The sequence below is a fragment of the Clupea harengus genome, unplaced genomic scaffold (assembly GCF_900700415.2).
Source record: "Clupea harengus unplaced genomic scaffold, Ch_v2.0.2, whole genome shotgun sequence".
In the NCBI taxonomy this organism is placed as follows: Eukaryota; Metazoa; Chordata; class Actinopteri; order Clupeiformes; family Clupeidae; genus Clupea; species Clupea harengus.
The window spans coordinates 1-24,996 of NW_024880362.1; the positions used below are offsets into that span (position 1 = coordinate 1).

The 24,996-nt window shown below is 41.4% G+C and overlaps 3 protein-coding genes across 3 annotated transcripts; 1 reads left to right on the forward strand and 2 right to left on the reverse strand.

Moving 5' to 3' along the window:
• Positions 1–1,806: 1,806 nt before the first annotated feature.
• On the reverse strand, positions 1,807–13,267 carry LOC122131980 (WW domain-containing oxidoreductase-like; the record flags this gene model as incomplete). Its single annotated transcript, XM_042706709.1, has 5 exons — positions 12,988–13,267; positions 12,643–12,707; positions 12,375–12,432; positions 11,765–11,934; positions 1,807–1,928 (listed from the first exon to the last, which is right to left on the reverse strand). Coding segments are annotated over exons 1-5 (522 nt in total), but the record flags the coding sequence as incomplete, so codon positions are not given.
• Positions 13,268–13,459: 192 nt separating this feature from the next.
• On the forward strand, positions 13,460–14,816 carry LOC122131981 (dynein light chain roadblock-type 2). Its single transcript, XM_042706710.1, has 4 exons — positions 13,460–13,568; positions 13,861–13,936; positions 14,203–14,370; positions 14,455–14,816. Exons 1-4 carry the CDS (start codon positions 13,566–13,568, stop codon positions 14,496–14,498), a joined length of 291 nt encoding a protein of 96 aa, XP_042562644.1. The 5' UTR covers positions 13,460–13,565; the 3' UTR covers positions 14,499–14,816.
• A 607-nt stretch (positions 14,817–15,423) lies between these two features.
• hprt1l (hypoxanthine phosphoribosyltransferase 1, like) lies at positions 15,424–20,363 on the reverse strand. The gene is made up of 9 exons (XM_042706708.1): positions 19,989–20,363; positions 19,372–19,478; positions 18,849–19,032; positions 18,342–18,407; positions 18,217–18,234; positions 18,046–18,128; positions 17,089–17,135; positions 16,195–16,271; positions 15,424–16,082 (listed from the first exon to the last, which is right to left on the reverse strand). Exons 1-9 carry the CDS (start codon positions 20,004–20,006, stop codon positions 16,035–16,037), a joined length of 648 nt encoding a protein of 215 aa, XP_042562642.1. The 5' UTR covers positions 20,007–20,363; the 3' UTR covers positions 15,424–16,034.
• Between the last annotated feature and the right edge of the window lie 4,633 nt (positions 20,364–24,996).

Consider the following 24,996-nt stretch of genomic DNA (forward strand, 5'->3'; position numbering starts at 1 on the left):
GACCAGTGGTGTGAGCTGGACTGGAATGAAATCATGCAGGAAGAAGGAGTTCATGCCCATGCCAGGCCTATTAAAGCCTTTTTTTATGCATCAGTGGCGTGATAAAACGTCCCTGAATCTAATTAATGCTCTCGACACATAAATACAGAGGCTAGCTCTGCCAGGCACAGTCGGTTCCCCTGTAAGGTCATGTGAACAAACACTTTCATTCAGGTGCGACAGATCACTGCAACTACAACTTTTTCATCAAAGGGCTCCTGTACGGGTTTGGAGTGTGATGATTAAACATGAACTTTAAAGTGAGCTCCAGCGGCGAGACCTCTTCACGCTGATGGATTGCGCTTTAATGGTTATCATGAAAAGCAGACTTCACAGTTTTGGCAGCCTAAATGGAACACGCGCTGACCTGGAAGTAGATAGGATGACCTTTCGTACAGGGGTGGGGATTCCAAAATACGAGGCCTTTATCAAAATAACCTTAAAACACTGGAGCGTGGGAAGACAGAGGAGTCCATCCATCATTTCAAGATTCATTTCCCTCAGCCTGTCCCTTCCTGAATCTATTAATACCTCTGCAAAGTCTGCATTTCCCTCCCCAAAGAGATTTATTCTGATATCATGACTTTCATTATTCAAACTGGAATTCCCACCTTTTGGGGCACCTATTAAATCCAATACTTTTTAATCAGGAAGGGCAAATGTTTCCTTGATAAAGCCTTTTAGATAGCGCTTATTCACTGGGGCACCTTCCAAAGCAGAAAAAAAAAAAATTTTGGAAAATGAAAACATGCAATAATTAATTTCTTGCAAAATGTAGGACTGCTTGCAATCAATCATCTACAATTACTGACCTGGGTTACTGTTCACTTGTTTCTCTCCCTAAAATGATGTTTTATTGATTAATTCCATTCATTTTTTCATTTTTTTCTTATAGTAGTCACACAGAGAGCAGATCCAATTCTTTCCCAACATTAAAGCACTCTCTTCTGTCTGTTTCTCTCCCTCTCTCTCACACACACACAGACACAGACACACACACACACACACACACACACACACACCACCCCTATCCATACCTGTGCCTGTAGGTCCTACCTGAAGCCCTACTCTTCATTAGTTCAAACATGTTGATTTAGAGGCTGCAGAGTAAAGGTATTACCCATGCCAGAGAGTGGCTTTGCCTCCATTAGATATTGCGCCGAGTGTTAAAAAGCCTCAGATTCCCTGTAATCTATAGTTGTGCTGTAATTAATCAGCTAATTCCGGGCATGAGGCTGGAGGTAATTAAAGAGCCGCTAATGGCTTATTCTTTCTGCTCCAGCACCTACATTTCATTTGTTTATTTTCCCAGAGTCATAAATCTGGGCCAACGACAGGAGTGCCACAATATTAGTGCAATAATCAAAGTTAATTATCAGACGCCCGGCCAACCACCTTCCTCTCCAGACTAATAACAGGCGCTATCAGAGAGATCACTCTCCCCGCGTGCACCAGAGAGCCAGGCAGGCCTCCCCCCCCCCCCCCCCCCCAGTCCCGCACAAGGCACACATTCAGAAGAGACGCTAAAATTGAATTCTGTAGCAGAGGTACGGGAAGAAGAAAGTATGATATGAACAGGCAGAGGAAGAAAGGTGGTGGGACCATGAAGGAAGGAGATCCCAGGCGTACAGAGCAAGCGGATCCTGACATGTCTACAGAACGGTTTGCAGTTTTTTTTTCTTGGGTAAGGTCCACTTTTGAATGTCCACTATATGAATTCATTATTTTCAAATATTTGTGTGTGTGTGTGTGTGTGTGTGTGTGTGTGTATGAGACACTCACCCACTCCTCTATGATCAGATTGACAGCTTTGGTGGCTCGCGCCTTGTTGCGGCAGGCCAGGATGACGTGTGCGCCGTGCAGAGCGAAGGACCTCGCCGTCTCAAAACCTGCAGGCAAAAAGCAGAACCACAAGAGATCACTACTGCTCCATGCTCAGATAACTTCCTTGTGAACTTGCCGTGTGCACGCTCAGCTGTGAGTTCAAGCAGGGTTTGGAGGCAGACGGCTAGCCTCTCCATATGAAATCATATCTAGAGGACTGATAGGCTCTCCACACTTCGAGGCATAGGCTCCTCTTTGGGGCAGTTTATCAGGCCTATACCACCCGATGAACAAGATTGCATTAATGTAGTGGTGAGCGGTGCTGGCAACTGTACTGATAAAAGAATGAAATGTCCCCAAAGGGCTTCTTTAGGAGAACTGACATATCAACCAAACCGGGGGGAAGGGGAGAGAGAAAGAGAGAGAGAGAAAGAGAGAGAGAGAAGTTTAACACTAGTCTAATTGATGACAGCCATCCTCGCCACAGGTTAAAACTCGATTTGGTTTGTGTTTGTTGTTATGTTGGCCCATTTGACAAACCTTCCCAACGCAAAGCCACTTCAAAGAAGCGGAGATAAGGCTGATTCACACAGGCCCTGATAGGAGCGGCTCTCTCTTTGCTCTGTGACGAGAGACGATCGCTGTTTCACGCGCTTGTGATAAAAGTACCCCCATCGTACCCAGCCCATTACACAACACAGAGAGGAGACAGAGATAGGGATGGGAGCTCATTCCCTACGCCAGTCCAAATGGGTCAAACCAATAGGTTGAAAGACTTCAACTAAATTAAATGGTGGCACAAGTTCAACAGACTGAAGGGAGGACATAATGGGTTTAAAAAGTGTTTTTTTTTTTTTACTTACTGGGGGATAGCAAACTGAGCTAAATCTGTTTTTCCTCAAACAGAAGTACCCTTTCTCCCTTCTGTGAATGCCCAAGACAAATGCACTTCACCCGCTTCACCTACCCAAAGACCTCCCATCCTCGTGTGGCAGACAGGCGACACAGAGGAGGCAGCTGGTGGCGATGCCGTGAGGAGTTTGACGGCTGCTTGAGTGAGCTGGTAGCTAAAGGGTTAATGAGTGTGTGTGTGTGTGTGTGTGTGTGTGTGTGTGAAAAGCCACTTGGTCAGGGAGTGGAGAGTAATCTGTTCTGCATGTGTGAGGCCCTGTAATAGGATGCTAAAATATGCATGGGATGAGGGCAAGCACTCCTAAAATATGGTGTTTGTGTTTGTTATGCCACCCCACACTTTAAAACGGGAGTATTTCTCCCTGCAACCACACACACACAAAACACACACACACACACACACACACACACACAGCCTTGATTGATAGTCTGACCTAATATCTGCATGCAAACGAAGTGACTCTGGCTGTGAGGCCCTGAGATTCCGCCCGACAGACAGCTTGCACGATAGCGCGGATTAAAATGAACTTTAATTAGATTACGTGTTAATCTGATTTTCATTAAAAGGCAAACTAGAAGCCCTAATTGTGACGCGAGTGCTAAAGAGTAATATCCATTAAAAGTCAGAATTGGAGCGGGTTTGGAAGCTCTCTCTGACAAGCGAAGCATGGAATTAAATTATATGACACCTCATTAAGAGAAATAGAGGAAACTCCACATTTCAGTCCAGACACTCCATCATCTTAGTGGGGGAGGGGGAGGTGAGGAGCCAAAATATAAACATGGGGGGAAAAAAAGAACAAAACGCTGCAGTCTGATTATTTCCCTCTCTGTCTAAACGACAACTTCAGGAAGCATGAAGAATGAAATATGCATTCACCCGTTTCCCAAGAATGGTATAAATTCAAGAAAAATCCTAAATGTCTTAAAGTAAGACAAAAGATGGGAAAAGAACCTTCATCAGAACAATGACCATCAATTGATTTCATTACGCTCAACTGATCCATGCCTTTATAGTCTCTGGACAGGCATTATCAAAGGCACCTATGAAGCCCTGCACATAAGCTTTGTCTCATCCACAGCTAATGGGCCACATTCAAGCAGGAAAGTAATGAGCAGCTGCAGCATCACACGCCAGGACCATGTAAGCAGCTTGTAGGGCAGGGATGATTGTTTAGCTGCTGATGGATATTAATTGACACGGGTGTTTTTCCTGATGGAAAACAAATTAAAAACAAGGCGAACAACACCCTGCTGTGGGCCACTTTATTAATGGAGAATAAGGAGGGCCTGACATCCAGTCTGCCAGAGGGGCTGCTCCTGCTCCTGTTCCTGCCCTAACACACACACACACACACCCACACACACACACACACACACACACACCCACACACACACACACACACTGTATGCGCATGTTTACACGTACCCCCTTTCAGGAGAGGTTAACAACACCAACTGGGTGTTTACCCATTGTGTTCAGGCACTGGAACACTATGAGGTCACGAAGGTGTTTCGCTCTACTCCTTTCTTTGGGGGTTTTGTGGTGGTAGGCGGGCACATACCTGCCAACATCGTTGAACAATGAACGTCGAACAATGTTCACTTCAAACAGCGGATGTGTCAAACATGTTTCTATTCTTCTACCACTCAGTGGGACAACACACATTTACATTTGGAACCAGACTACATCCTGTCGCTCCGTTACATCACAGGAGCATCTTGAGCGTCAAACGCGGCCTCCATCTTGTACGGGGCAGCAGCGTGCATGTCTGCGGCAGGAGGCAGGAGGTCTATCCACAGTTACAATTAGTTTAATTACATTTAAAATGTAAAGATGCTCTATATGTGGTGGCACAATTGTCCATAACTTGTTTTGAGAAACTACAATAAATAACATATTTTTGAAGAATATTTTGGTTGATTTTTTTAGCTTATTTTGAGCTTTATGTTTTTGTAAAGCTACTGAAGAAGACTCAAGAGATTAGTCCAGTATTGTATTTAAAACATTTGACCATGCTAACCCTTAACTTATTTACCAATCAATTACCTAGTATAGATAACAGTAATAAGGGTTTCCTCTATGCATTTAATACAAGTAAAACAGCACTTTTGACGCCATCTTTTGTGTCCCCCTCAGGGATTGCTCGACACATTTTCCGTTTATTGTCAGAGCAGTCCAGTCCGACCTGGCTATTCCACTGCACCTGACAGACTAGCCTCCAACGTTCTCCACAGAGCTCCGAAGTCCTCCTGTCTTCTTACGGTCTCTCCTATCCCAGGAGTTCCGTCTCCTTCTCTCTCCTTTCAGCAAGACTCAGCTGTACACCTCGACTATCTCATCTTCATCTATCTGACCATTGTACATTGTAAGTCGCACATATGTAAGTCGCTTTGGATAAAAGCGTCTGCTAAATGACTAAATGTAAATGTAAATGTAAATGACCAGGTTTGACGTATTGGTACATGATCCTGTTGTCTTTATGTACTATATGCCACCACTCTCTTCCTTTTGGTGCATTTCACTACAAATGCCATTTCTTCATCTTTTCACTGAGGCCACGTGGTGCACATTCCATGAAGGCTGCGCTAGCATCTCCACTACAGGCTGCTGATTTAGTGATTTCATGGTCTATTTGTCTCCAACGCCCCACTGCTCCACATTACAATCTTTGCTAATACACAGGTGTACGGGGTTACATAAACGAGATCATTAACGCCGGCGCGGGGGAAACTTGTTTTTCGTGCGGCGTGCTGAAAGCGACCCTAATTCCACATCCAAAAGCAAGTTTACAGGAAAATGCGTTTTGCTCATCTAAGAGAGCAGAGACGCGGCGAGCAGTGAGGTGTGCTCCCCACAGCAGCGCTGCAGACGCTTCTCTCCGTCAGCCAACGCATTTGGCTCTGCAAGCTTTGGTCGAAAGGCTCCTGTTACACAAGAGACTAAACATGCTGTTTCACAACCATCAAGGTTCCCATCCCGTATGTGCAAATGAGAGAATAGAGAGCGAACACACACCAGCGCAGGCCTGTGAGAATACTCTGGTTCCCCATGGCAGTTATTTACCAACAAACTGTATTCTTTGTAATTCAAACTTAATTCTTTGCTTAATGGGTAGGTTTACAGTAGGAGCTCATATCTTTATATATCACAGTTCTTGCTGAATTCAGTGCACTATACAAGCATATAAAAATGATGATACACAAACACTTTAAAATGACACAAATTCTCACAGTGTATTGGCACTCGGGTTAAACTCAATCTATAGGTTGTCGCAGTGCAACTGGAACTGCAATAGCAGCTCAACAATCAGCCGGAAGCTGCGGCAGTAAGGCGATCTGTTACAATTCATTCTCTCATCATCTGGCCACAAGTGGCTTTCCTTGTCACAGGAGATGAAACAGTACTTCCGATAATTGTATGAAAATGGAAAGCTAGCAGGGGAAAGCGACGGGAGCTCTGCAGAGGTCCTGCAAGTGTGTCATATATTTTGGGGCCAAAATGAGGAGACGGTCGCTCGTTCCCGTTCTCAAGGGAACCCTAATTCCTCCCATTAATAACGTGCAACTCTCGTCTAGATTGGGCGACTGTTGTCACCCTCCAAAGTGAAATGTATGGTTTGTAATTACAGGAGTGGAGGGCGAGGAGTTCCACCTGAGTGGGCCTCTGCCGTTCCATCAACCACCCCCCCCCCCCACCACACACACACACACACACACACACACACACACACACACACACACACACACACACACACACACACACACACACACACACACGCATACATCCCCTCCTGTTCCCTTGTAACCACCCACCCCCACCCCCTCCGACACACACCTCCCTGACCCCCAGTGGCTCACTCCAACTCCCACCACAATTTTTCATGGTGCCCTCCGATCGCTCCGGTCAGTCCCCACTCTCTCCCAGCTGCCCACCTCACACACACGCACACACACACACACACACACACACACACACACACACACCCCACAGCGTCACACACACACACACACACACACACACACACACACACCACACACATCACTCTGTACTGTGCCGCATCAGAGAGACATGTCTATTTTTATGACTGTAATCAAAAGAGCAAGACTGACTGAGAGAAAGAGAGAGAGAGGGGGGCGGAGAGGGGTAGAGAGAGAGAGAGAATCCCAGCTCTCTTAAACACTCTAAAGGGGGTAGATCTATAAACCACTTGAGTTCACACACTAGTATCGGCACACAGCTATTCTTATCTGGCCCGTTTCAGCCCGGGTCTGAGGCCTTAAACATGTATATGCATTCCATCCTCCCATCCTCGCTTCAGTTATATTAGGCCCATAATCATTATTGAACTTTTTATCCCCAGTTGTAGTTTTCTTGCATGTTCCATCAGATTTGGCTTGCATTGTGAATTTCATCCAAGGTTGATAAAGTTCAATAATTTAACTAACCAACCATATCTGGTATTCATTATATACCCAATAAACAGATTCATCACAAAGGACATGAAATTCACAATAAAGACCCCCGGCCTCCATTTCCTGACCCGTTCACGTACAATAACAATCACCCCATGAACCTCCAGCCATCTGGAATGGAAGCACACTGCAAAAAGAAGGTGAGGGGGGAAGAAAAAAAAAAAAAAAGGAAAAAAAAAAAAAGACATTTCCCCTCCACCTTCTGAATGATCTTTGTTATCCATCTCATTCCTTATTGTATGAATTATGCATTTAGTTCCACACTTCTGGTTGCTGTAATGCTTCATTGCTCTTGTGTTTAAGGCAAGCCTTATGCATACACAGCAGTGCAGTAAATATAGGGGCTGTAATCGATTTAATGGCAGTTATGCTTAACAAATCAGACTCAATCTAATGTTCAGCCACAATGCTCCGGAGCACGGAGACAGTATACAGGGCTAACCCACTGAGGAGAGTGGGAAAGTTGGGCTTGGGGGTTATGGGGGAGGGACAGACATAAGAAGACCTAGACTAAAGAAAAATACAATTACCTGCAACAAATGTATCTGAAGTGTGAACACCTATGATGTTTTAATACTGTGATGGAAAATGTCCTTTGTTCATCTGTATTAGTCCTTCCTCACATATCCCAACACTATTTATTTCCCCTGCAACTGTGGAGCCCTCACCAAAACAATGGTGCTGTATGGAATTCCGATCATGCATTTGGGATATGGAACATTTCCAACTCGGAATCTCAAAGGGCAGAATGGGTAAGCAGTTTCCAGTCAAATTCAAATTAAAGGTGGAATACATCAGGGCCTCACAGACACTTACTCACTCTCTCAAACACACACACACACACACACACACAGACACACAGTCACAAGGATTTTCATTATACGAAGGATTTCTTCACAGAAAATGCTGGAATCAGTGCATCTCAAGACCAGAGTAACATCTGGAGAATGCTATAATACACACATTTCTAAAACATGATCAGATTACTGTTATCCTATTTGCTTCGACGTTTTAAAGCCAGGACTACATCCTGAATGCAGGAGGTCTAGTCCGGGAGGATTTTCTCCAGCTGAGGCAACAAGTAAAACAGATCAACAAAATAATGAAACTGTCTGAGGATACACATGACCTCATAAAATAACATAAATAAGCACATCATTAGGATTAAATATTATATATATTTTTTTTTTTAGTTCATTTTTCTCCATATATCAAAAAATACCAACTTAAATCACAATAGGTATAGATAAAATATAACCCTTCATAAAAGCCTGCATATATTCAACCACGGCTAGCCCTGTCAGAATGCATCCATGGAAAATACACTTACACACCTCCGCCACTACACATCATATGTCAAGCTGACATCTGAGGAAGCAAGACGTATCATAGAATCGGAGAGACTTCAGATATATGAGGGACACAAATATCCAAACAGACATACATCCTCAAATATAATCCAAAACATTCTTAAAATTAAGCGACTCTTAAAAAGACTGAATTTGACAAAAATAAGTTCTAAAATTGTATAACCATTTCATACAACCAACAATGCCTGTATATAGCATTATTATTCTAAATGGAACCATCCTCAGATAGACAAAAAAAATCATCTAAATGAGCTAAACTTTAATAGCTCAATTAAATGTAACTGTAACAATAACATAATACAATCACATAAACTCAGGCTGATAAGTGAATAGTCATATGGCCTCTGTGCTATAACGATATTTTTGCCAAGCAAAAAAAAAAATGTTGGCAGTGGTTATGTGGGAACGATCGCAGAGAGAACGGCTTCGGTGACAGACAGGGGCGACGGTTCACACTGAGCTCGGGGAACTGTGTCAGAACGACATCATTAGGAGAGAGCAGGGCGAGGCAGGTGGCAGGGATTTGCAATTATTCAACTGCAGACAGACCGAGAGTCGTAATGGGCTGGTTAGCAGCTTAGTCCTATTGTTGTCAAAGTTCGTCACGAAAAAGAATGATCTGTTTAAACAGCAGCGAATAGGATTGTGGCATGAAGACTGCAGACAACCCTTCACTTAATGGTTAAGCTGAAGCCCCACATTTTGGCACTCGAGGCTATGTGCTAATATTACATTATTTTAAATATCTCAATTTTGAGCTTAGCCTATTTTAATACAACTAAAGGTAGTGATTCCTGACGTATATTTGTCTTCCACTGTCGCCTAAGCATTCAACACAAATGTTTTGTTTTGTTTCGTTTTTTTTTATATATATATATATATATTTTTTTTTAAATGACACTTCATTTAGTGGATTTGTTAATCCGAAAATGTTTTGTAAAGCAACACGAGTGATGCGAATGACAGGCAGTGGTGCCTTTGTCTAGCGGCCTGGCGAAGTGGACACTCGGTGAGACGGTAAATAACTTTTAGTTGGTTCAATAGAGGAGAATTAAGGAAAGCACGGGAGCTGTTAATGGGAATGAATGGGAGGCGTCAGCCAGGGTCAAACGCACTGCAGGATCAATGCCGAGGCCCAGGTGAGCAGGAGTGCGCTAGCTCAGAGTGTGAGGAGTGCCAACAGAAAGAGAGGGTGGAGAGGAGAGGAGAGGAGAGGAGAGGAGAGGAAAGCGCAAGGGAAAGTGGCTACAAGTGAACATTTATCCCCATTACCACGATTAAAGATTACGAGTGGAGTCGCGCTGGTTTTTAAATTGCGCAAAGAGAAACGCTAAAAGGAAGACTGATGCAATCCACATTAGGACGCAATTGCATTTTCATTGGCACTCCTACCATTCTTTCCCCCTCAATCAGAGCAGATTTTGTCCTCTAACAGAATTGCGCACCTGACCTGCATCGTTCGTGCGTGAAGTCGCTCTTATGCTCACTGCGAATTCAAAAACCAAAACTGGCACAATAAAACTAGTGGTATGTGTTGCCATGCAATGTGTGTGGTGTCATCAAATTTCACACAGCAGAGAGATGGTGGCTAATTGAAAATAATTGCTTAATTGTTTTAATTGAAACATCTTTAAAAATATTAAAATATTGAAGATGTCAGCTGAACTGACTGAAGCACTTCCCCACTTGCCCATGAGATGTAAAAAGGGTATGACATTAGTGCCAAGCCTAGATTGACCATTACACTGAGTGATACTAGCCTACTTGAACTAAACAAAGCTAAATGGATCATTCATTATTTTAATTAACAAGTTGTGTTCTATTTAAAGGGTGTTTCATAAAGTTGTTTACTTGCTGAGATATGCAAGTAAGAAGTACACAAATAAATATATTTACTGTACTCAATCAAAAGTATACATTTCCAGTATGCACAATACAGTATTGTGAAGGATCAGACAGATCTTGTCTGCCCTCTAGTGTACATCAGGATTTCGACAACAAAATGTATGGTGAGATCTGCACAAAGCATTTACAGGAAAATTAGCTAAGAAAAGATATAGAAGATAATTAGCTGAGGAAAAAATATTATTATTATTGCAAAAACAACCAGTCAAAAGTGAATTACAAAATTAAACTGTTATCGTAAAAATTTATTTTATAAATCGCAAATTCTCCAACACGTTTGTTCTGCACCTGAGGAGCAAATATTGAGAAGTATTTCTGACACATGATCTGTTCAATTAATAAGCAATTTCAATGTAGTTATATAATAATATATCATATAATAATAGTTATAGTAGGCCTACCAAATGGATCTGACCAAGTATCTATTACACCAAAGAATCTATATCCAGCTCAGAACACTTCTGCTTTCAACAGAGCACATTTACCCTAAACTGAGCATTCACTAAATGTCCCTCCAATCCACAGCTGATTTCTCCTCCCACTCCTAACCAAGGCTAACACATAAGCAGCATTGATTTGGTCATGTCTGCTTCCTCTGCCACACAGTTGCGGTTCCCTCCAGTGGTGTAGGTCAGCTATGGCTCCAAATGGCAGGTTGCTACACATACCTCCCCAAACTGAGAAAGGAGGGTGAAACGGGCCGCATTTGTCTAAGATCAATTAGGTCAGCAGCCAACCACTGTCTCAGATGAGGCCTTATTAATTAGAGTTAACAGTGACAGCTAATTTGGCAGTGCTAATGGACTTTAATACAATCTTGTACTGCGTCAAGGGATGACTTGTGAAATTTAAGTTTATACATTTTTTTTTTTAAAGTTATGCTGATACATGCTCAGTTCACCAAAGAGTTTGAATGTGGGCTTTCCTCCAACGTAATGAGGCTGTCACAACTGAACACTTTCATTATGTGATCCCACAGCGCCACACACAGGATAGATGTTGTAATTCAACCTCTGAAATGATCGAGAGCACATTACACTTTGGGCAAATGTGAGATAGAAAACTATACATTCTCCTGAGCTCTCAATAACAGCAGTTCAACCAGCACCGGCTCTTGCACAATTTCAACTGAAACTCAGGACATTCTACAATGACACAAAAAAACAATATAAGAGATTCTTAAGAATTAAAGAAGTAAAACAGAAACTATGTGATTAAAGACAACAAACAGCACTCACCAATTCCGGCGTTGGCCCCAGTGATGACCACAACCACACTGGAGAGGTCACGGTCCTGTAGGACCTCCAGGGCAGATGTGTTGCCATCAAACCTCTTTGGCCTGACCTGTACGTCCTCCACGGTGAAGGCCTGGCGCGGGTCAAAGTAGGTGGTTCGCTTGTTGATGTGGCTGATGGCAGAGGTAATATGAGGATGTTATGCGGGAGTTTAAAACATAATTTCTACATATATATTCATCATTTAAATACATACAACATATATGAATAATTATTATGAATATAATTTAAAAAAGTTATGGAAACTAAACTAAAAACTAAAACTGAATTCATATCGGGTATGGAAATACAGGCCCAAGGGATATGAGTTTCATAAAGTTAGACTGTTTTTAAAAAAGCTTTTAAATTAATTAAAATATTCTTTCTTCCCAAGAAGTTTCAGGGACCACAACATTTACCTACAATAAAAGGCTGTAGCCTCACAACAGATATGAAGACAGCCTTTTCCATTCTTATTAATTGTACAGCATAACGAATGAAATGGAGAAGCTCTACGCTATCATTTCTCTGATTTGTCTACTTTGTTACTGCTACAGTTACAGAATTGACTTACTCCACATAGAAGATCTGTCCTTTATCATCTGTCTCTTGTTCCCATCCATATGGTAAATCTGTGCAGTATATTCAACCAGTGATCGTTAGACTCATAGCAATCACAGAAAACAGCACAACATCAAATGTACTTCGCAGTCTGCAATCTATGACACCTGACACACAGGGTACTCTACTATTGGGCTTTAAGTGGAATGTATTATATGGCATAACATGACATGTTGTAATGTTTTTAGAAAGACTTTCTTTAATGACAGAATGAATCAAACCTCCAGCACAGCGCTTTTTCTTCCCAGTTTTAGGATGCTCCCACTGTGTCTTCATGTCATCGTGACTGCCAAACAACAGACAGCAGATCAGTCAACACTGAACAACTCATGTGTTGCAGCCAGAACCTCTGACTGCTAAACACAAGTGCACAGAGTACACTCGCCTTCTGAGCACAGCACATACACACAAGCAGGCAGGCAGGTGCATTTACACCAGCACACTAACTTTCCACTGCATATTTTGACTGCAGTGTTTCTTAATTCTTGGCAGTCCCATGTGGATACACTCAAGAACGTAAGCAGGTCACTCTTTACTTTAACAGACTTGGCCTTAAGTTTGCTTACTTTGCATAGTACACCCATCCATCCTTTGTAGATCTCTCTTCCCAGCCTGGCGGCAGCTCGTCTTCGCTGTCAGTATCATCCATTCCGGCGTATGTCATAGCTGCCATAGCGTACAGAGGTAAGAGAGGATCAACAGCTCAAATCCCTTAACACAGTAAATAGGCGTTGGCCACAAACAGCATAAAAAGCTGAAATCTGGGGGTCGACTACGGAATTGACAATATTCACGTTGCTGTAATCCTACAACTGCACTTCCGCAATAATACTGTGACGATGTTCCGAAATGTATGGTGGGAAATGTAGTCATACAAAGTATATAGCAGTGGCTTTGGCACACTTCTTTTTTTTTTTAAATAGCTAGTTTAAAACTGACGTTGAACGTAGGTTCTGTTGAATTTATAATTTTATCACATTGGTATGTTGCATATATGAGTCATTTTGCAACCTTGTTATTAGCTCATCACAACACAACAACAGGGCTTTATGCTCATGCGTCTTCCTCATCAGACAAAATTCCTGCAAGGACTTCCGTTTCCTCATAGCAACCGGAACGCGAACAAACTGAATCATTTGGGAAAATGGTAAGGAGGGCATATCTTTTAACGGGGTTGGTTTTATTGAATTGATGCTGGTTGGTAAAAAAAAAGTGCATGGTATACCACAGTGTCATTCTGTTGCAAACAATAACGCGAATTCCTTGGCTTTGATTTAGCTATCTGTCATCTACTAACGTTAGCTAACGTTCCCTAGCAATAGCGTTGTCACCGTAGGCTAATTTTGAAGTAACACAAATCTTCAAGTCTTATAGCTAGGTAGCAGAATATTGCTCATTCAGTGTGTTTCTTTAACGTATTTGTCGACGTATTCTTACAGGCAGAAGTTGAGGAGACACTGAAGAGGATTCAGACACACAAAGGCGTTATTGGAACAATAGTTGTAAATGCTGAGGGTAAGTTAATGCATACCATTGCTCAGTTTGTTGGTCATTTCGCGATAAGCCCAGCTGGGCAAATATCTTAAATCAAGACTGTGAAAAAGGGAAGCTCTTTTGCCAGTTTTGCAAATTGATATGAGTTGTAGCAGCTTCTGTAATAAGTTGTAATATGCTTCTTGATAGTGTCTCATATTATTGTGTAGACCCTACTGCATATCGCTAACTGCGCTATAGTAATACTAGCAAGTACGATTGATCGTCTTGTTTTGTCAACTGTTAAGGCATTCCTATCAGAACCACCCTTGACAACTCAACCACAGTGCAGTATGCGGGACTCCTTCATCAGCTGACCATAAAAGCAAGAAGTACAGTGCGAGATATCGATCCTCAGAATGACTTGACATTTCTCAGGATCAGATCCAAGAAGCATGAGATCATGGTAGCTCCAGGTAAAAACTCTATCTAATACCTGTGTAAGGAAACGTGGTCTTCTGGTATCCGATTTTAATTACTGATTTATTTTCCTTTTTCAGACAAAGAGTACCTGTTGATAGTGATCCAGAATCCAAGTGAATAACATCACCAAGCTTGGCAAGAAAGAAAACATCCTTTGACATATGTGACCATACCCGTTTGTATTTATTCTTTTTGTATGCATATGCCTTGAAGTACACCTGTCAGTCCACTTGTTTTCCTGGGCCACCTTTTGAGATGCCTTCCTTGCTTACATCTCAGCTTTGCCTTATAGACCAATCCTCATATATGGGATGCTAATTCATAGTGAGGCCATCTGGACTTGTCTTTTCGAAACTAGGTATCAAAAACATGTATGTTCTTTTTGTTTGTTTTGTCATCTCATTTAAATGCTCACATGAATAAATGAACACTAACAAAATGTTCACTCCTCAGCTTATGCATTGTCTAAAATTGTGTGCAATTGGTTTAAAAGAATAGAACAATACAAACATGACTAGTAGCATTCATTCCTGCTGTCAGCTAAATCAGATTTAGGGTGCAGTGTTCGCACTTTTCTCCACTGAGCCAGAGATTAAGAACAAAATTGGTCAGACCACAGAGGCATTGTCTTCAGCTTGTGCTGCTCCTTCCCATGTTTGCCAAACACTAGAATTCCAGGTTTCCGTGCAGCATCTTTGTTTATTTTGCACCCTTAAAAACACATGGTTTCTGTTTTGTTGAGATGACATGATGATTGTTTGTTATTAGGAATTTGCTATGAGCATCTAGAAGCAAATGTGTCCGCCTCTCACACGTGTCCTTCATAATAACCAGTCAGACATTTCTGACTTGGGGCTCATAGTCGCCATGCAAAGGTTATTCCAGTGCATCTCACTTCCAGCTCATCAGTTCATGATGTTTATGTTCAACTCCACCTGCTGATAAAGGATTAAGCATCACTACACTTCCAACACCCAGGACCTGTATCTCTAGGCCTACCTGCATGTAAGCGTTAAACACATAACGTTGAGACATAATGCATAATGTTTTAGTTTTTCTTGTTTTTGACTTTTTATTGTTATTATTGCAGAACATCATGAGTCCATCATGAAAAGACACAAAACAGACCAGCATACAGGATCCAGTTTTGTCATAATGCAAGTCTTGATAAGACTAACAAAAACTCAGGCTGTTACAAAGTACAGTCTAGCCCCTCATAATGAGAGTAAATAATATCAGACTCGTGGATTAAGGACAAATAATAATGGACTCAAATTTAGAATATTTTTTTTTTTCCACAAGGATTATAGCCTGAGATTGTTTGATATCACAGGGACGTTAAATCAAAATATAACAACATAAAAAAATGCCTTCCAATATACCCAAGGCCTCCATTGTTAAGATAAATAGAATAAATTAATATAACTCATACATATATATCTAATGCTATTAAAATAATGTCTTTGAATGATTAACTAACTGTATCATATTATTCCACTTTACCCCTCAATTGTGTGTTACCCCTGCCAGACCACAGCATCTTGAAAAATGATTTCACATTCAGTGTTCTCAGATAAATGTAGAAAAATAAATTAGATTTTGAACTGAAATAAAACAGGAAACTCATTCACAGTGATCTGAGTCCATCCTGCTCCTCTCACACTTTGTATTTTTCTTTTGCATGCTCACTCAGGATACAGATGTGCTGGAGGTGGACAGAAACAAATCAAAGATGAGCTGGCATTATACACATCACAGTCCAATGGTACCACTTCAAAAGCCTGTAAATCACATTATTGTCAAAAGCTGCAACTTACGCTGAGGTCTCTGAAGTACTCGTTGTAGTCCAATGCATATCCCACAAGGAATTTATCAGGGACTTCAAACCCATAATCTGTAAAAAAAAGATATGCAACATCAGCACTAAGATCCAACACACTACACACAACAGATTCAAGAAATTCAAATGTAAAGTACCTGTACACTTAACCACAAACCAGAGTAGAGAAGCCAATGAAAACCTGCTGTAAATCCTGCCCGTTGCATGACTTTAACATAATGAAATACATTCCAATTGGTTAATGGCACTGCTCATTTACTGATTTGTTGCGTCCAATAAACGCATAATGGAACGTATTCAGTGGTAAGATATCTTGTGTCCTCATGTGTGTGCCAATTCTGGGGACAGTCTGATATGGTTGTGCTGGTGTTTGGTTTTACATTTAGTCATTTAGCAGACGCTTTTGTCCAAAGCGACGCACAAGGGAGAGAACAGTCAAGCTACGAGCAATAGAGACGTAGTGTAACAATAAATACTATTTTACATAAGAAATAGAAAAAAAAAGTGCAGGAATGTAACTCCTGTAAGTGCAAGTTAAGTTTTGTAGGTGCTGGTTCTGAGGTGGGTCGGGTGTTGACCATCTCTGTGTAGGGTTTATCTTTCAGCCACGACCAGACCGAGAGCTGAAGTCATGAGCAAATGACATCTGTGCTCCTGGGATGTACTTAAAAAGATTAACAGATTCTAGCCTAAAAGCATTGCATAATCACTAACAGTGGATGTCTGAACACAGTTGAACATAGTATTAGGGGACTGTCAGACAGAATGATTGTTAAAATGGAGTGAGCACAGAGAGCTTCTTTCTTTTTTTTTTTTTAAATCTCAATTCTGGAGTCTTTCTAGGACATGGCAGGCACAGAAGGTCACTCACAGTCAGGTCTGTATCCTGAACTCCTAGGTGTCCTCTTAACCAGGAGGCTGGAACAGAATAACATGGAGAATTAGTCAGAGCCTGAATGAATGCGCTCATCAAATGCAATCAAATGACTATTGATGGACCAGCTTATACAGCAGAGCAAATCACTATATTCAACTAAGGCTTCAAGGGACTTTTGCTGATCAAGGACTTGATTTTTAGTAAGCATTGTCCCACTGTTCATGAACAAAACCTGAAGACTATACCCAATATCAATCTCATCTGACTTATTGTTAGAGTCACTGTGACTTATGACTATAATACCAAGAAAGCCATCAAAATGATGTCAGCCTAGAACAGAGACCTCTCCTCTCGTTTCTGCCGCATACAGTCAGACCTTCCAGAAAAGCCCTTTTATATAAATGAAGCTGCCCACCACTAGAAGCTGGCCAACATTATCACAGTCACTTTGCGCATTCAGTTCACTGCAGGCCAACATTAGCTCAGTTACTCTGCACATTCAGCGCTGGCATCTTTTGCTTGGCATCAGTGTATATTAAGGCAGGAGACAAGATGCTGGCCTGCTGCCACAGCGTGAGTTAGTGGCACGGCAGATCAAGTCTAATGCTTCTCTCGGAGGCCCACATCATCAGGTCTAAACTTAGTGCAGTCGAAGGGGGGGGAGGAAGGGGCCGTTTAACCAGCAATACTCTCAGCAACCACTCTCGCGTTTAATTCCATCCTCTATACAGGATCCTCGTCATGTGACCCGGTCGCTCGTTGTGGTCAGATGCCCCGTCTCTTCTTTGGTCTGTGTTGTCAGTGTTTACATCCAAGCTTATACAACAAACGGGACCTTGCCGACTCCACATCCCTATACAAATAGGTATACGATAGGCCTACAATACAATGCATCTGGTATGAGTGTTCAGTGCTGGTAGTACCAGATGATCAACAGGAGGGGGGTCATACCTGACTACTTTCACCATTTTGGGATGATAGTCATTTAGCAGCGACAGCAGTGTTTCCATGGTTTTGCCCGTTTCCACAATGTCCTTAAACACAAACCAGAAGAAAGATAGCTGTAGCCACAACACATCTGACAGAAAAGAGAACTTGTTACCATATGTATAACAATCTTACCTCAACTATAAGCACATTCTGAGGAGACAAAGACAAATGCATCATAAGATTCAACCATAAGTTCAAGATCAAGTTCAAGAATGCTAAATGTTCACGACTGTGCAAGCAAACTGTAGCACACTCACTTTCCCTGTTAGTGCAGACAATTCATCGCCACCAATAACCTTCACTTGGTTTGTTGATTGATCATTCTGAGAGTGCAAAAGCATTTCAAGCACAGAAAATTAGAAAAGGCTCATGCACTTTGTGCTCAACATGTAATCAGTTTGGTTCCATACAACTGGGTGTAACATTATACTTTACAGAACAGACAGACCATACACAATGTATGGTAACACAATGTATGGTACTGCTCTTCAACAAGATTTTAACATTATACTTTACAGAACAGAGAGACTATACACAATGTATGGTACTGCTTTTCAACAAGATTTTAACATTATACTTTACAGAACAGACAGACTATACACAATGTATGGTAACACAATGTATGGTACTGCTCTTCAACAAGATTTTAACATTATACTTTACAGAACAGAGAGACTATTAGTAACACAATGTATGGTACCGCTCTTCAACAAGAATTTTCAAGTCAAGAAGGAAAAGAAAGAGAAATGGAGATGGGCACTCACTGAGTAGCTCTTAAGTCTAATGAAATCCACAGTCAATGGTACAGACTTATCGTTGTTCTGATTAAGTGCCTTGATGTAATCTAGCAGGTCGGCAAAGAATTTATAACCACCTTTCAGCACACAAAGAGCAACTATATGATGTCCTCCCATGTCTCGGATGATATCTCGGGCCAAGCGTTCAGTCCTAGGAAGCAATGCACAAAACTTAGAGGGGGAAAATGTTCACAGAGAGAAAAGAGAACAAGAGGGAAAGGCAGGTAGGGAAATCAAATGGCTTCACCTCGAATTTACAGTGTAAATAATGTCACTCCACTTCATTTCCGAGGCAAATGAGCTGCTATGCTCACACACACACACATGTTTCAATTCATGTAGGCCTATACATTAAAAGATGTTGTAGCTTAAAGGGTGTAAATGGGCATATTATCTGATTCCAGAATGTGCAACGTTAGTGCATCAACTGCCCACTACATACACGTAACCTAGTTAGATCACAATACAGGACACAATCACAATCCACTACCTATCCATGATGAGTCCGTGTGGAATAATGACACGATCTAAATCGTCCTCGTAGTGTTTGGGGACACAAAAGAGACCCAGCTCGTGTCCCTTTTCATCGTCAGATATCTGCAATGAAGAATACAAAGTGGGATAAGAATTCAAAGTCATTTCTTATCGCATGTCTAGCAGCAATTTCTAACCTCAACAGTCCGTGTGTAAGTAACTTGACAGCGTTAACCATGGCGTCGTCTTTGCGAAATAGGTTGTCCTGCTGCAAACTAACAAATACAGCAAGCTAGTACTATGGTATTTACGTGTGGAACTGTAAATATGGTGCATTGCAGCCTGGCAATGGTTACCTAGTAGGCTATATGTTACAACTCAACTTGCTTTCTAATATTATAGCCAATATTTAGCAGCGTCGACTCGTATGTAACAAGCCACAGGTAACGTAGCTTACTTAAAATGTCAATTCAAATAGTCGTGAAAGAATCATGCCTTATCAACCTTGACAGAGAAGACACGCTCGTTTGTCATTTTTGTAACCAGGATTGACAACCGCGGTGGTCATTTAACCGACGAAAGGTGTAACTTCAAATACATCAATGGCATAACACTGAAAACGCAGCATCTTACCTGTAGAAAGGACGCCATCCTTGCTGGAGCTCGCCCTTGAACTGTCAACTACGATACTGTTTGTGGAGTCATATCCGTCACAACAGGGGAGAGCCTTTACAGTTAATGTTACGCCTCCAAGCAGTGACTACTTAGCGCGGTCAAGGCTGTGTGATGCTCCCTGCAGTTTTAAAACCCTACGTCACAATCCAGTTTACCTAATAATCAGATTTAGACACTCCAACCTGTGCTTTGACTGGCTACCACTACGCATTTACCGACCCTTGGCACGCACATTTTCAAAAATTGAAAATGCGCCCGTTGTAAATCACTCGATTGTCATTTTTCATGTAATTTGTCATCCCTAGTCCTACACCACAATCCAGCCATACATTTCTCATTGAGCATTGGCCAATTTCATAAATTACATTGACTGTGCTTGTGACTGCCGAGCATTGACACGAGCAATTGTACAAGTAACCCATGTGATCAGTCCTTCCCAATGTTTTCTCTGTTTCTCTACCAAGCAGCATATGCTGTCTTTGTCAGTCCACATTTTGAGTATCTTAAATATTCGTGTCGCTGTCATTCCCAGACACACAGACAGAGAGAGAGAGAGAGAGAGAGAGAGAGAGAGAGAGATTCACACAGACACTCAGTCAATTAGCCCAACTGCCCCTGCTGGGCTCTTCTACACTACACTTGACAGCAAGATATTGGGCTCATGTACAGAAACAAAGTAAGTAGCCTAAATGAATGAATGCTCATCAAGGAACACTGACTTCTTTTCACTGTCAGACATGTTTAGACTGGCGTTCCATACCAAGGTGTTACTAAGTAATCGGATTTCTTCTTTCAAGATTGTGTAATTTCTAACGATCTCAGACAGTCTCTTGAACCTTCATTTGACAGTCCTTATCTTAAAGCCGCAGGTACACAACTCCTCACCAGTGCTCGTGCCTCCTGTTCTGCCACCAGCAAACCCAAATGGTAAGGGCATCAGTACACAAACATACTTTAGTAAGGGTTCAGACACCACAACCAATTCACAGGAATTACCTTCAGCATTACCCTTATTCAAACAGTCAACGAGTAACTAACTTTCCTCTGTTTAATTTTTTTTATCAGATTTCTAAAAATTCTTTCATGAAATGTAAATATTCGTTGCTGTCTAGGACAATTGCAAGTAATGAAGCATGATCCACGGAAGGAATAGGGCGGGTCTTGTGTCGTAAACAAACATCTTCTTGGAAAAGTTAGCCTTTCCTGAAGGCCAGGGAATATCCCAGTACAATATTCAGCATTCCTGACGTTTTCCTGAAGATGGACAAGCTGCTGTTTGTGCCCCTCCCAAGTTATTGAATTTTCTCAACAGGGACCAAGGTTAATAATTTCATCAATTTTTTTTAATCAACTGCAACATGAGACCCATTAATGAACACAATCTAAGAAATCGGAGGCACATTGCTCATTAGCTTTGAGGAATGAGTGAATGAGCTATTTGTTTGGGTTTATGTGGCTAAATTGGTAGAGGATGGTGCTTCCAAGGCCAATGTCATGGGGTAATTTCCCTCAGAGCACAAGCACTCCACCGCCTCACTATCCTGTCAGATTAAGGCATCCTCAAAATGATTAATCAGTGTGTGGCTATGTACTGAATGAAGGGTAGATGACTACAGTTCATTGCTGCCAAGCACCCTGCCTCTAGTGGCGAAAAGGCCTAATGGCAGCTTGTCCATTCAGTGAGTGAAATGCTCCCTTTGCTGGTTCAGGGAAACCATTTTAATTAATTTCACTACCATTAAATAAATAAAATGAGCTCCTAAATAAAACTAATGTCTGAGATTCCATGAGGTACTAAAAGTATACATTTAACTACAATTTAGGGAGTCTATGCGTTAATCTATCTTTACTTAAGAAGGAGAGAGAAGATGTGAGATCTATCTTTATTCATAGAGATAGCAGCATAGTTTACAGAAATATAATTGCAAGAGTATACAAATGTTCATATTAAAGCAAAATACATGTATATTTATATGTAAAATTTAATAATTAGTTCACATGGTTGTTCACATGATGGTTAACACACACAAAAACACACACACAAACACACACACACATACACTCACACATGCCCACACACATTCACGCGTAAACGTTGCCTCCATAAGGTCCAAAATGATGGACAAATTCACGTCAAGCAAATGACAACCAAATAAAAAAGAAAAAATATATATATATATATATTTCAAAAACATGATGACACTCAAATACACATACACACACACACTCATACACACAACAAGAGCATACAATCTGCTGGTGGCAGGGCAGAGTTTCTACTTTCATTTGTATTCAGAGGTCAAACTGTTCACAGACTCCACGTATCAAGTGCCCACCTCAAACAAACATCAGACCACTTCACCAGCCTCTCACAGATATCAGAGCATCGCCACTTCACCTCCTCACTTCCCTTCTTCTCCCCCATGCCAAGCAATCTCACCAAGGCAACTACAGATCTGACAGACAGACAGACTTCTTCTTCTTCTTCTTCCCACTTACGGTTCACTCCGACTGAGCTGCATAGCAGTTTCAGGAGATGGTCACATGCACTTCAGTCAGTCACTAAAATGCCTAATCCAAAATGGGTCAGTAACACCAAGAGAACAAAACCCACACTAAATGTTAATGTTGTTTGTTATCTTTTGAACTATTTTGTTTTCTTTTTTTTTTTTTTTTTCTTCTCCAAGTTTAACGACGAAATCTAATGTTTTGAATATCTAGTATATACAAAAGCTTCATAAAAAGTATGAGGGCAAGGCTTGCGAAGGCACAAAATACTTCAAGAACAAACAAACAAAAATATTACGTATACTAAGTGATAAACATGTTTTCAACTCGACAAATGTTACAATGGTATGAAAGAGATTTTACTTTTTTCTGTTCTTCGTGATCTTAAAATGCAAAGATGACTTAAAATAACAAAAACGCTGCAAAAGACATACATCGAAGTAGTGACATCATCATGGTGAAATAAGAAAAAATATTTTTAAAAGGATTTCGATTTTGAACACAAAGGTTTTTCTTTTTTTTCTTTACGCTCTGCTGCCATAACATCTTATACAAATAGAGTGTAAAATCATGGGTTGGTCCAGAGTTAGATGTAGTGTCAATTTGATCTCTCCTACACCGTGAGGTAATCAAGCACATTCTCTCTAACACTCTGACAACCAGAGTGGCTTTTTCAGGATCGGTTTGTTGGTTGGTATGTTTGCTTGTTTCTATGGCTTGCTTGCGGTCCCCGAGCCAAATGTGCTTAGCAGTAAACACCCCCCCCCGTAGGGTCATCTCACTGGACGCTGACAGGAGCTCTACAAAAGGACAACAATCACAGTTTGGGTGCACAGTGATGGCGATAGCCGCACTGTCTCGCATCACAGAGCTGACACTGAGCTGAATGCAGCCGTCGGACCGTCGACACAGGGCTATTCTGCACGGGTTAACCCCCTGGGCGATCTTTCTCGTTTTCCTGTGTATGCGTGTTACAGTATGTCTATTTGGTTCAAATGTACACAGTACATTTCATCATTTCACCTTTATGAAAAAATACTGCATCTCGCCCCCCCACGCTCGGGTGAGGAAGTACAGACTCATCAGGAACAGAATGATCAATGTACAGGTTATGGACAGAGGCCACACACAGCATGACCACTAGTTTTGTCTTCTCGTCTCTTATAAAGTCAGGATAACGAATGTATGAAAGCAATGAAGAAAGGACAAATGGAAACGACAAGAACACCTGACGTGGACTTCTCACTAAAGTTAGCTATAAAAAAAATGTTTAAAAAAAAAAAAAAAAGACTTTGTGACATGCATGTTATAAAAAAAAAGAAAAAAAATGACATGGTCTTGATTCTGAATGAAAAATGAGAGCTGTAAACGCACACATATGTACACAATGCTGGATACAAGACAGGGCTGGACTCACACACACACACACACACACACACACACACACACACACACACACACACACACACACACACACACATATACACACACACACACGCAAGTCACTTTAAGTCTTTTCTAGCACTGCTGGACATGACGGCCCAAAAAACTGGATGTCCCCGAGATGGAGCTCGAGATGGAGCCTGAGATGGAGCCCGAGATGTGGCACTAACTTTAGTTACCTGGATGAAAGGGTTTCTGCCTGGAAATCTGGCACTAACTTTAGTGACCTGGATGAAAGGGTTTCTGCCTGGAAATCTGGCACTAACTTTAGTTGCCTGGATGAAAGGGTTTCTGCCTGGAGAGATCCAGAGATATGTTGACTCCCCTCACAGGACCTTCTAGGTTAATGTTTTGCTATTATTTTTTTGAAAAAAAAGGAGAAAAAATAAACATAAAACCTACGACTGATATGACTGGAAATGTAAACATCACAACAAGTGTCCATAGTAACTACATGTGGCACCTCAACGTAGATCAGAAATGGTTGCCAATGTCTTAAAAAAGCAAGAAAAGGTTCATTCTGCTGGGTGCTCTCAGGATGAGCCCTCCCCTCAAATCTCCTGTTTCTGACACACAAAAAAGCCACGTCAAATGAACATCTACGCCATTCACTAGCACTACAGAAACACACAACTCTGTTAAATAGCGATATGCTGTATATCCATCCTTCTATTAAAACAAAACACACACTTATACATTATGTATACATTGTACACGCAGTACTCATGTGTTTGTGTATGTGCACAAATAGACGCAAGAGTGCTGAGCTGATAGCCCCTACAGATGCACACAAAAGCAGTATGGCCTACTTCTGACTGGAATGAATGAGAAGCTATGTACCGAACCCTTCTGTTATCTGTTAACAGGGGCTACTTGAATAGCTAGCCTCATCTTACAAGAAGTCATGTACTGACAACAAGGAGCACACACCCACCCACACAAACACACAGATGTACACACACACTCTCACAGGAACACACAATACAAAAAGATTTACAAAACAAAAAATAGACCA